Raw genomic sequence first — 13,904 nt, forward strand, 5'->3', positions numbered from 1 at the left:
AGCATCGATAAAAACAACGATTGCAAAAAAACGTTATATATTTAAAACCTTATAAATAAATGTAGCATATATATATATATATATATATATATATATATATATATATATATATATATATATATATATATATATATATATATATATATATATATATATATATATATATTGTTGGGTTATATTTTTAAGCCCATTCATATCTTGAACCATATGCAATTACACACATCAAAATCCGGCTCTGACTTAGACCGAGTTGTGACTCCATCACATACCAACTCATAATCTAGTCTAGAATCTCCAATATTCATGACATAAAAGATTAAAAACAAAAGATACAAAGTGACAACACTTGCTAAAGTTACCGAACTTATTACAGGCTTGAGTGTAAAACACTCAACGAATATATACGATATATATCAAAGGGCTTATGGCTTAGCATTATCGAGGTAACTCATCAACTTTCAGGTTGGTGTGAGTTCGATTTCTGTAGACTAGCTAATGGGTGTGTGTTTGTCGTTCAAAAATATAAAATGAAAGATCTGATAAATAATAGGGATTATCACTTAAATGCCCATTTTTCTATCTTTTTTTTTTTTTTACCTCAAAACCCTAAAAAAAAGTTAACAATTTGCCCTCGCAAGGCGCAAAGTCGCAAGCTGTCTCTTTGCAACTTTGCTCCCTGGTGGAAGGAAGGACTCAAGATGCCCCTTGCTACCTTGCTCCCCGGTGTAAGCAAGGACGCAAGGTGCCTCTTGCTCCTACCTGCATATCATACTCAATGTTTTCCTTCAGACATTTCATCAAACACCTTACGTGCACCTTAGGTGCTTAATGGCATTGTCGAACAATGTACATAAGAATGACCTGATTTTAGTTTTTGTTTTGGTTTTTGCACGTGTTAGATCTAAAAAGACATGTTAAATGGATTGAAAGTCGTTCAAAATATATTCTCAATACAAAGAGAAAATAGTGTTTGGAATGGTTGAAATAGTGCACGTAAGGTGTTTGATGAAATGTATGAAAGAAAACATTGATTATGATACGCAGGCAGGCAAGAGGCACATTGCATCTTTGCTCCTTGGTGGAAGGAAGGTCGCAAGAGGCACCTTGCGTCCTTGCTTCCACCGTGGAGCAAGGTCGGAAAGAGAGACTCCTTGCGCCTTGCGCGGGCAAATTGTCAATATTTTTTTTTATGGTTTCTGAGGCAAAAAAGGTAGAAAAAATAGGCATTTAGGTAATAATTCCTAAATACTATTGTGGTTTCGGAGAAGTTGCGATTTCGGTGGTTTAGTGAATTGAGTCATGCCATCGCAAAATGATAAACTCAATGTGATACTTGAAAAGGCTATCATACATAGCTGGAGGGGAGGGGAGGGAAGGGGAGGGGAGGGATGATGTACTACCCGAAACCACAAAAGCATAACATTAGTCTAAGATTTCCATATGGGAAGTGTTGTTATTCCCAATAACACTACTGGAAAATTCACACACATCACATGAATATTCTGCAAACCAATTTGCCAGTGACAGGAAGAAACTTAATCATCACAACTTCATAAATAACTTCCTCATCAACTAAGAATCTTAATTTAGACCAAAAAAACGTTATTAACATGTCAAGAGGCATTTTTTTCCTTAACAGAACAAAGCAATGTTAACTCACAAAACTCGACTGACTGAATAAGACAAGTTTCAAAAACTAGAGCAAGGGGTGAGAAAGGTTCGCTTGACAATGTATCATACAACCGAGAAAGATCCATGCTTCACCATGTTCACAGATCATTCAGTTACCGCTGCACGAGAACCTGCAGTAGAAGGAAACAATTACCTGATCAGAGTGGATAATATAATAACAAACAGCAGGTTTAAGATCTAGTTGGTAAGTCCAAAAATACAGAGCATCTGAACAGTTATTACATGAGATACTAATATGTGATTGAGAATGTCCGGTCAAGTATGCATCGAGTGACGTTTGCTTTTGTCAACTAAACAAGTATACATTGCTCATGAGTCATGAGACATTATGTTATTTTAATCACTAATGTCAGTATATATCATATAACTTCCACGAAATATCCAGTTCAATACTCAATAAGTATGTCAAGCAATATATAATTGCCAACAAAAATAGATATATGAATATATCCGTGTACACTCCAATGGAAGCAAAGCTGCAAAAAAAAGTATAAAATCCCATCTAAAAATGTGTAGCGTCAGGCTCATTTCACACCTTAACAAAAATATACAAATTATCAGGCAGATGATCAGCGAACGTGTTTCAATTTATGGTCAATGTATCATTTAGAAAACCAAACAAAGTTTTGTACGTTTTTTGTAAGCCTAAGAAGGACATCAGAAACTATGGAGTTACAATATGCTATGTATTATCCTAAATTAGTTTGTGAATGTATAATATGAGTGCCTTATAAGTTCTTAGCAGAGGCAAATAAATAATTCCTTACAGGTGAATGTTAGGCTCTAAACATCACAGCAGTAACTCACTAGCTAATACCTATCAAAACGAGATGACAGTAGGCCAAGTTTCTGATATCTACGTATTGACAATGGATTTCAATGGCCTAACTAAAAAAAATAGCAATATAGATAAGGGGAAATTAGTTGTAGTTAATAGTAAAGTTTGATTACAAAACATCTGCATATGCTAACAGCAAAGTTACATGCTTGTTTCTTGGATAGATAGTTGGCCAAGGTGCATTTAAGTAGCTAGCTAGTAAACTTTCTGTTTCACACAAACAAAACAAATAACGACATGAGTAGACCTAGATGTATTACTGTTCTCACCTCTTCTTTTAGTTCGGCCAACAGCAGAACTGGCCTCAGCAAAACCAGTACTGCTTGTACAACCAGGAAATCCATTAAGTAACGCATTTTGAGTGCCCATGCAATGCAGATTCTCAAACTCACAGCCATTAAGAGGAGCTGGATCAAGTATCGATGCACCTTCCCCAGTTTTCCCATCTACATTCGGATGAAGACAATACACTTGATCCCCACACTGCATATTGCAAGGATTCATCACGTACCCACCCGTCATACTAGCGTTCACTATGTTTTGATTAGCCGTCGGCTGCTTCTGATAAGGAAATGACCCAATTTCACCTTCGATTCTCCCTCTAATATCCACAAGCAAGCACTTCAATCTTGCCACCTCAGCCTCTAACCCTGCTTGGCTCTGTATCCTCTTCATTAACTGTTGATTCAATGCCCGTAGTCTAACAACTTCATCCTCTAGTGAAGCAGCACGTGCCTTCTTCTTCTCACGATACTTTCTAACCGCTTCACGATTCCCTAATGGACGTCTTTTACCATTCTTCTCCTCAGACTCAGCATTGTCATCTGTAGGTGTCTTGTCATCATCACCGGTCACAGTGGGTACGATCTTAGTATGCACATGATAACAAGTGTGCGTGTGTGAAGAATCAGGGCCCGGTGGGTTACATGTATGTGTGTGGGTACATGCATGTGTATCCTTGAAAATATCATCAAAGAAACTATCAATTGAATCGTTGTTAGGCATATCAACCATATTTGCATCCGTAAACATCTCGTGGTTCGAGAAATCAAGTTCTCCGTCCTCCATTGGCAACACTATTAGCTACAAGTATCTTTACTGATACTGGATACGATTATCTTGTTATAACTTTCGTAACAGCTTTAACCTATGGTCTCCAATCAACTTGGCTTCTTCCTGTTTATCACAAAAATAACAATAATAATTCGTTAGTTCAACCAAATGCACGAAAATATTTAAATTTTTACATAAATTCGTCCAAACCCTAATCAAGACTTAACCTTCAGGCAATTAGCTTATCATCCATAACTATAAAGCAGAATAACTAAATAAATTCCATTTACCAGAAACCCTGAATATTTGAATTGAAAAAATAAAAATTCAAAATTTTATATTATATATAGAAAAAGACCTTCGACAATTGTCCGGGTAAGCAGTACAACCTGAAAACAGGGATAGTAAGTTTCCATACATACAATCATACATATACATACAAAAGAGAGATGTATACGCATATACTTAAAATTAGCAAACCAAATGATCAAAGAAGCATAATTTATAAGCGAATTCTACTGATCGGACTGCAATTAATTAAATACTTGAAATATTGGTACACAATTGAGATAACTGAAAGAAAAAGAAAAAAAATCACCTTACGGGAAGGCCCTAAATTTGTTGAATTGCTCTCAATTAAGGTGTAAAACCTGAAAGCAGAGAATGTAAGTTTGGAGAGAAAAAAACAAAAGAAACCCTAGAAGAAGAGGAAGTGACAGGAATTGGGGAGATTAAAATGATTGAAGGGCCATTCGTATAATATGGATTTTTTTGTTATCATTGATTTCATGTCAATTTATACTTGACTTGAGTGGTTCCCATGTAGTACGGAGCAATTTCTTTTTTTTATTTTTTTTTTTTTCTTTTTTTTTTTGCCAGGAAAACACTTGGACTATTTATAGCAGCGTAGAGAAACGCCAGATTGTATCGATGTGGAGCGAATGAAACGCCACCTTGTAGCCTAGTGGTGCGTTTCTTCCAGGCGTTTCATACGCTCCCGTTCGATTCCAACGTTTGAAGAAATTTGCGTTTCTTTGTTTATATATATATATATATATATATATATATATATATATATATATATATATATATATATATATATATATATATATATATATATATTTGTATCTCTTTTTTAATATTTACCCAATTATATTTTAATATATCATCACAATACTCGTAACAAACACCAAAAACCAACATCACCACTACTCCACCCAAAAAAGAAACACGTCATTGTCACCAAAAAAAAAATGCAAAAAGCAAGAAGCATGAATAAGAAACGCCACTTACCACTACAAATGGTCTTAGAGTGCTCCCAACCAACATACAATTTCTCCCCAGGACTAGCAGCCACATCAGCGTCATATCAACATTTTCTTTCCAGGACTAAACACTACCAACAGTGACATAGTTCCTTAAATAAATTGGGATCCACTTAAATTATGTAATTAAAGATGTTTACATGCTTTAATGCTAATAGTACAAGTAATATATATACATTTACATCTGTCCCTCCGTCCATAAATCTTTCAAGAAAGCACGAGCAACGGAACGAAGAGGAGGGTGGCTAGCTGGGCGGCATGTTGGGCGCACCGATGCCATCGGTGCCCTCCTGGGCGAATGGGTGGGCGAGCCTCAAGACAGAGACGTTGGGAGCACTCTTACCAAACACGATTTGATCATCTGAAGGTAACCGGATGTCAATGACCTTTTGATAGTTCATTAAAGTTAAATTTCTCATAAATAACGTAAATTGTACTCTTTACATCATAAATTTCATTTTATTACTTTTATACTTATCTTATACTTGTAATATAATATATGATGATGATTACGTAGGGTTTACTGATGTGTGCAGCGGTATATACAAAATACTATTTTTTTTTTACGAAATACGATACAAATTACACAAGTTTTAATTATTTATTTACAAATGGGATATACCTAAACTCTGCTACAACACTATAGGCAGTGCACCTAATCGTAGAGTAGTATAGTTTTTTAGTAAGTCCGGTTCGTTCCACAGGGAGACGGCTTATTTTACACTATATTTTAAACAATTATATTTGTACAAAATATATATATATATATATATATATATATATATATATATATATATTACAATTATTATTATTATAAAAGGGGGTTTTACCGTTTAATGACTGGTTTGTCTTTTTAGCTTTTTCTTTTTAATTTAAACAATAAGATAATAAATTTAAACTAGATTATAGCAATGAAGTAAATAAAAATTACTGCGGTAAATAAATATTACTTTAACTAAACGAGATGAAGATACAATAAAAGAGTATTATGCTTATTTAACTTCCGTAGTTACGATGTTTGACTTTTACTTTTTTTTTACCCTGGGTTAATTTTCCTTGCACCCGTAGAATATTTAAGACGTCTACCTGAAGTTATCCAGCGCAGTCTTATAATTACAAGCATCAAATGCGAGTGTCCTCGTCATTCTATCATGTAACCACAGTTAAATATTCTAACTAATTACTATTTAGATGATTTGACGCGGTTGTCACGTATGTCAATAATTACACCAGTTGTCACTGAATGTAACCCACCTTAATTTTAACTAGTCTTTTAACCATTAACCCATTCACGTGTCCGTTTCAATGAATAATTTACCATATATATAAATAACCCGTCTTCCGTATCCGGTCAACGCATGTGATTATTTATACATATAGTAAATTATAAATAGTGGTAATTTAACAAGTTGTCACTCAATTATTTTACCATACCCATTAATAGTTAAAACCTCAATCTCTCTTAAGGTCGTTCTTTATCTAAATATTAATCGTTGTACAAATTAAATCGACCCATTTTCTATTTTTAGTCAAACATAATAACTACTTTGGTTAAATAAGCATAATAACAACTTAGTTACGATACATAAATTTAAAAAGGAGAATTTAACTTATAATGATTATTAATCGCATAGCGTTAAACGGACAGAGTTCCGACTTTAAAACCCGTAAAATAACCGTTACATTACCAAAACTAACTAATATAAAACTAAACTAATATATATATATATATATATATATATATATATATATATATATATATATATATATATATATATATATATATATATATATATATATATATTATATAGAGGGAGAGTAATATGATTTTTTGGTCTCTCCATTTCTTCAATACGTAGTACTATATATAGTACTTGAAATGCACTGTTGTTGAGTGGAAAGGTAGTTGATACCATTTGGTGAGAATTGATGCAGTAGTGTTGAAAGCATTTTCAATCAACAAGTTGTAGATTATGGAACGTGATGTTTTCATTTTTTTAATATTATTATTATTATATTATTATTATTTTAGCCACCGGTTATTATTATTATTATATTATATTTATTATTAAATTATATTATTATTATGAATTATATATATTATATTATATTCTTGTGCATAGTTGACTTGTAATTTTAGCTCCGTTGACTTGTACGTTGATGCTCGATTTATGTCTCGGTTCCGGATTTTCAAACGTCCTTTCGTACGCTTAGATATCTTGTACTTTGCGTTCCGCGACTTGTACTCTTATCAATTTTTTAGACGTTAACCATCAATAAATTGAACCACCTGGAGTTTAACTTGTACGTTTGAGCATTTTGGACGTTTTCATTTTCGTCTTCCTTCTTCGCACTTATTTAATATAAACGATTATAACTTAAAAATAGAACAATTACAACTAAAAAATTTACATATTGGAAGGATATTGTGACTAATTATATGATTATTTGGAGCACTATCAAATATCCCCACACTTGAACGTTGCTTGTCCTCAAGCAATACAGAACTTGAAATTAAATCACAGTTCACTCGAATCACTTTTTTATTCTCACACTTTATACATCAGTGATTTTGATACGGCGGTATAAACAATGATAGTAACAATGAGGTTTACAGTCCCACATGACTATGAAAATTTAGATCCTTTAAGGAAATTGGATCTTTATGAAAACATTTGATCTTTTGAAAATTTATTCTAGCTTTTACCCTAGATAAGTTTTCCGGAATAACTCTTCACCGGTGTTTGCAAAATATTTTTGTGGATTTTGTGGGTTTCAGATTTTAAAATTTTAGCTCAAAACTTGCGATTTTTGTGTCACCCACTTGCTAACCTTGTATTAGGAAAGCACACGTCCAGTTTACTTGTCCCGTATATTACCTTTCAGTAAACTACCGTCCGGTTATAAAGGAAAGCGTTGAACAAGCAACTGTTAAGGCAATGTCTAATGACATGCAGATAATCATGGTTCAAAAACGTGTCGGATGCAATTACTATCCTTTGTAGGAGAAATAGTAAAGATCACCCTATAGTTTTTCGGTCTGGCACAAGGTCCTGTCTTCGACCATGCTATGCAACCACCGTTCTCACAGTTGACATCTGATAATACTAAAAACGAACATATATTTCATAGCATTATTCCTCAAGAAAGACAAGCTTTTAGTTGCAATTGTTCTATTTACAAGTGATATTCGTTTAAATAATAAAAGGTGAAGACAAAAGACAGATTCGACGAATTGAAGACGCAAACGACCAAAAAGCTCAAAAGTACAAAAGACAATCAAAGAGGTTCCAGTTATTGATAAGAAACGTCTTGAAATTACAAGAGTACAAGATTCAAAACGCAAAGTACAAGATATTAAATTGTACGCAAGGACGTTCGAAAATCCGGAACCGGGACCAGAGTCAACTCTCAACGCTCGACGCAACAGACTAAAAATTACAAGTTAACTATGTATATAAATATAATATAATATATAATTAATTATATAAATTATATATATATATATATTATATTTATATAAGAAACCGTCGGTAAACAAAGAGCCAAAATGGAGTGAGCTGTAATTACAAACTCCGCGACTCGCGGAGTTTGAAGAAGGAATGGGCCGCGAGTCGCGGAGCCCCAAAAACTGAAACTCCCTATAAAGCCCAACGAATTCTGATCAATTTTTCATCCAATATCCATCAATCTCTCTATCTATATACGTAATATTTATATTTATAATTTATATTTTAATTTTAATTTTAATTTTAATCCTAATAATAAGGGTATGTTAGCGAATGTTGTAAGGGTGTAAGTCGAAATTCTGTCCATGTAACGCTACGCTATTTTTAATCATTGTAAGTTATGTTCAACCTTTTTAATTTAATGTCTCGTAGCTAAGTTATTATTATGCTTATTTAATACCGAAGTAATCATGATGTTGGGCTAATTACTAAAATTGAGTAATTGGGCTTTGTACCATAATTGGGGTTTGGATAAAAGAACGACACTTATGGAAATTAGACTATGGGCTATTAATGGGTTTTATATTAACTAAACAATACCTTGTTAATTTAATATACAAACTTATAATTCGACGTATTTATATATAACCACATACGCTTGACTGGGTACGGTGAACGGGATATCTATAAATACCAATAATTATTCATTTTACCGGATACGGAACTGGATTAATAGTTAATAGACTTGTTGAAACAGGGGTGAATTACATTCAAGGGTAATTGGTGTAATTGTTAACAAAGTAGTAAAACCTTGGTTTACACGCAGTCGATAACCTGGTGTATTCATTAAACAAAGTATTAAAACCTTGTTACAATTCGAATCCCCAATTAGTTGGAATATTTGACTTCGGGAATAAGAATAATTTGACGAAGGCTTTCGCTCTTTATATTTATGACTGATGGACTATTATGGACAAAATCCGTATGGACATATTAAATAATCCAGGACAAAGGACAATTAACCCATGGGCATAAAACTAAAATCAACACGTCAAACATCATGATTACGGAAGTTTAAATAAGCATAATTCTTTTATTTCATATTTAATTTTCTTTATTTAATATTTAATTGCACTTCTAATTATAGCACTTTTATTTATTGTTATTATATTTAATTGCACTTTTAATTATCGTACTTTTTAATTATCGCAAGTTTATTTTATCGCACTTTTATTATTCGCAATTTCATGATCGTTATTTACTTTACGCTTTAAATTAAGTCTTGTATTTATTTATTATTTTACATTTGGTTTTAACTGCGACTAAAGTTTTAAAATCGACAAACCGGTCATTAAACGGTAAAAACCCCCCTTTATAATAATAATATTACTTATATATATATATTTGTATTTTTATAAATTTAAACTAATATAGCGTTAAGCTTTGTGAAAAAGATTTCATGTGAAACGAACCGGACTTACTAAAAACTACACTACTGTACGATTAGGTACACTGCCTATAAGTGTTGTAGCAAGGTTTAATTATATCCATTCTATAAATAAATAAATATCTTGTATAAAATTGTATCGTATTTAATAGTATTTCCTGCTAAAATTTAAAAGCTATTTTATATACACCTCGCATAATATCAAGTATTTTTGGTGCCGCTGCCGGGGATTCTCTTAAAAGCCGGAAGCGCAACGCTAATATAAAAAAAAGATTTTTATTTTTAGTTTACTTTTATAAAAATACGTTTTTGTAAAAAATACGTTTTTAATTATTCGAAAATATAAAAAGAAAACAAAAATATAAATATTTTTAAGAGTTTGTTAAATATTTAAGTTTTATAAAGTTTCTTTATTTTTATTTTATAAAAATATAAGTTTTATTTAAATATTTTATGTTTATTTAGAACATAAAAAAAACCGAAAAAAAAAATTTAATATATATATAAATCTATTTTTAAGATATTTTTAAAATTATAAAGTAGTTCTATTTTTATTTTAGTTTTTAAATATAAGTTTTTATTATATAAATATTTTGATTTAAACAGAAAATATAAAACAAAAAAAAAATGCGTCGAATTTTAAACTGTACCTGAGTTGAAAATTGGAACCCCGCGACTCGCGGAGTTTGCAGCCTCGAATACCGCGACTCGCGGAGCCTCCCTGACACACGTGATAGAACCCTAATTTCGCATTAATTACGGATTTTATTATTATTATTATTAATAAACCCTAATTACTTAATTATTATTATAATTAGTTTAAGTTTTTAAATTAAATTGTATTTTAAATTTTAATTAGTTTTATTATATATAAAAGTAATAGTTTTATAAAATAAATAATATAAAAATAATATTTTTATAAAAATTGTACTTTTTACAACTTTTAGTATATTTTTATATTTTGTCCCTTTTTAATTATTTTAGCGTAATATTTGTATTCTTCGCTAGTATTTAGTTTTAAACTTAGTATTTTCCATAGTTATTTTTACTTCTAGATTTTTAGGCTTTGCCGTAAAATCTCTTATGTACTTTTTCTTTAGACTAAGATTTAGGTACTTTAGAATTTTGCGACGCCTTTTTAAGTTTTAGTTTCTTTTTAAGTTATTGCCATTTGGGATTTAGTTTTTCCTGTAAGCTTTAATATTTTTAGACAACTTTTACCTATGTATCAATTATCATTCCAATTAATAATCTCAATTTGCGATTATAATTTTAAGTTAGTTGTGGTAATAAGGTTAGGTTAGTCGAGTGTTTTTTAAGTCATTTTTTTTCTTTTTCTTATTTTTCGACGCCTTTTATTTTTCACCCCTTCTCTTTTTCGATCTTTTTCGACGCGCTCTTTTTCTTTCTTATTTCTCGCTATTCTAGTTTTTAGGACATAGATTTTTATTCTACTTCTTATCTAAATTTCTTAAAATTACGAAAATTTATTTTAAGTGGTTAAATTGATAGACATCAAAATTTTCTGGTTCGTAGTAATAGTTGGATTTGTACGTGGACCGGGTTATTGGAGCCAAACCGTCCTCAATTATATTGAGACCAAACGAATCCTGCCCCTCTGCTGCATCTTTTGGCTATTCGAAACGTGGGCAAAATCAGAAAAGTCTATTAATTGGATAACTTATATAATTTTTTTTTAAAAAAAAAAACTAATAGGATATTCAGTGAATGCACCGAGCAAGACGTTCACCACATTTTGTACGTTCACCACCTGTAACTAGATCAAGACATTTAGCAAATATTACCGCCGTTGATTTTTCTTTAGAATCGTCATCCAGTCGACCAAGTACTCCAGTTCAAATTTTCGATAATCCATTTTTTGAACCCGACCTCACAATTGAGAATCCGGAGAATATTCAGGGACGATTCGTAGATCCTGAACCATTAAATTTTCCTCCGGAACCACCAATCATTCAAACAGAGATTGTTGAGGAACGAACCATTAAATCAGAATCCTCTAGTGATTCCGATTCAACAAATTCAATTATGGAGAATCTGGAACCTTTAAGTATGAAAGACCGAATGAGAGCTAAACGCACTGGCCAAGGTCACGCAATTACTCATCCAGACATTAATGCGCTAGATTATGAAATCAAAGGACAAATTCTACACATGGTGACTAATCAATGCCAATTTAGTGGTGCGCCGAAGGAAGATCCAAATGAACATCTTCGTACCTTTAATAGGATCTGCACACTATTTAAAATCCGAGAAGTGGAGGATGAACAGATATATCTCATGTTATTTCCCTGGACTTTAAAGGGAGAAGCCAAAGATTGGTTGGAATCGTTACCTGAAGGGGCGATTGATACATGGGATGTTTTAGTTGAAAAATTTCTTAAACAATTCTTTCCGGCATCTAAAGCCGTAAGACTTCAAGCAGAAATTGTTACGTTTACACAGAAGCCAAATGAAACTCTATATGAGGCGTGGACAAGATTTAGAAAGTTATTAAGAGGATGTCCGCAACATGGTTTAGACACCTGTCAAATAGTACAAATATTCTACCAAGGATGCGACATCACTACAAGGAAAGACATAGATATAGTAGCTGGTGGTTCTATTATGAAGAAAACCGAAACTGATGCTTATAAAATTATTTATAACACTGCTTCCCACTCACATGAGTGGCACCAAGAAAAAGATATCGTTAGATCATTTAAAGCAGCTAGAGCCGATTCTAGCCATGACTTAGATTCCATTTCCGCAAAAATAGATGCTGTTGAGAGACGAATGGAAAAGATGACTAAAGATATTCACTCAATACGAATTAGTTGTGAGCAGTGTGGAGGACCACATTTGACAAAAGATTGTCTCAGTATTGAACTAACAATGGAACAAAGAGAGAACATTTCATACATAAACCAAAGGCCTGGAAATAATTATCAGAATAATTATCAACCGCCAAGACCTATTTACAATCAAAACCAGAACTATAACAGAAATATTCCATACAACAACCAACAAGGTCCTAGCAATCAACAAGTATCCAATAATAATTACAATCAGCAAAGACCTAATTTTCAAAACAAACCACCACAACAAACCGATGATAAAAAGCCGAATTTAGAAGATATGATGACGAAGCTAGTTGAAACTCAAACGCAGTTTTTCACATCTCAGAAACAAACTAATGAACAAAATGCTCAAGCATTTAGAAATCAACAAGCTTCTATTCAAAATCTGGAACAAGAAGTAAGTAACCTAGCAAGGTTAATAGGTGAAAGAAAACCGGGAAGTCTACCTAGTGATACAAATGCTAACCCCCGGAATGAAACAGCTAAAGCCATTACCACAAGAAGTGGTACAACACTTAAACCACCTGAAATACCTGTAACTTCTGATGAAGCTATTCCTACTCCACAAGAACCACAACCTAATCAAGATAAGGAAAAAGAACCGGTAGTTGAAAAGGTTAATGAAGATAACACAGTTAAGGCTAAACCTTATGTTAAACCATACCAACCACCACTTCCTTACTCGAGTAAAATGAAGAAAGAGAAACTTGAAGCCGAGCAATCCAAATTCTTGGATATGTTTAAACAGATAAATGTAAATCTTCCTTTCATTGATGTGATTTCAGGAATGCCTAGATATGCTAAATTCTTGAAAGATCTAATCTCAAATAGAAAGAAAATGGAAGAACTCTCGGCTGTTACCATGAATGCTAATTGTTCAGCAGTGCTGTTGAATAAGATACCAGAAAAACTATCTGATCCAGGAAGTTTCACAATTCCATGTTTTCTGGGTAGTCTTAGTTCAATAAAAGCATTGGCAGACTTAGGTGCTAGTATAAATCTAATGCCATATTCACTATACGCTAAACTAGACCTTGGAGAATTGAAACCAACCAGAATAAGCATACAACTAGCCGATAGATCAATAAAATATCCTAGAGGGATAATGGAGAACATGCTAGTTAAAGTTGGTACTTTAGTATTTCCAGTAGATTTTGTTGTTCTGGACATGGAAGAAGATTCTCAAGTTCCTCTCATATTAGGAAGACCATTCTTAAACACGGCTAAAGCAATGATAGACGT

At 32.5% G+C, this 13,904-nt stretch overlaps 1 protein-coding gene and 1 non-coding gene across 3 annotated transcripts; both read right to left on the reverse strand.

The window, feature by feature from the left end:
• Positions 1 to 1,570: 1,570 nt before the first annotated feature.
• On the reverse strand, positions 1,571 to 4,343 carry LOC139855315 (basic leucine zipper 19-like). Of its 2 annotated transcripts, XM_071844551.1 has the most exons (4): positions 4,182 to 4,343; positions 3,942 to 3,972; positions 2,800 to 3,706; positions 1,571 to 1,802 (listed from the first exon to the last, which is right to left on the reverse strand). In XM_071844551.1, exons 3-4 carry the CDS (start codon positions 3,596 to 3,598, stop codon positions 1,777 to 1,779), a joined length of 825 nt encoding a protein of 274 aa, XP_071700652.1. In that variant the 5' UTR covers positions 3,599 to 3,706; positions 3,942 to 3,972; positions 4,182 to 4,343; the 3' UTR covers positions 1,571 to 1,776. The 2 variants fall into 2 exon arrangements, with proteins under 2 accessions (XP_071700652.1, XP_071700646.1); XM_071844545.1 differs by lacking the exon at positions 3,942 to 3,972.
• A 7,891-nt stretch (positions 4,344 to 12,234) lies between these two features.
• Positions 12,235 to 12,341, reverse strand: LOC139887380 (small nucleolar RNA R71). The gene has a single exon (XR_011773215.1). It is a non-coding gene; the product is annotated as a small nucleolar RNA R71 (small nucleolar RNA).
• Positions 12,342 to 13,904: the final 1,563 nt, after the last annotated feature.

This window comes from Rutidosis leptorrhynchoides, chromosome 1 (genome assembly GCF_046630445.1).
Source record: "Rutidosis leptorrhynchoides isolate AG116_Rl617_1_P2 chromosome 1, CSIRO_AGI_Rlap_v1, whole genome shotgun sequence".
Lineage (NCBI taxonomy): Eukaryota > Viridiplantae > Streptophyta > Magnoliopsida > Asterales > Asteraceae > Rutidosis > Rutidosis leptorrhynchoides.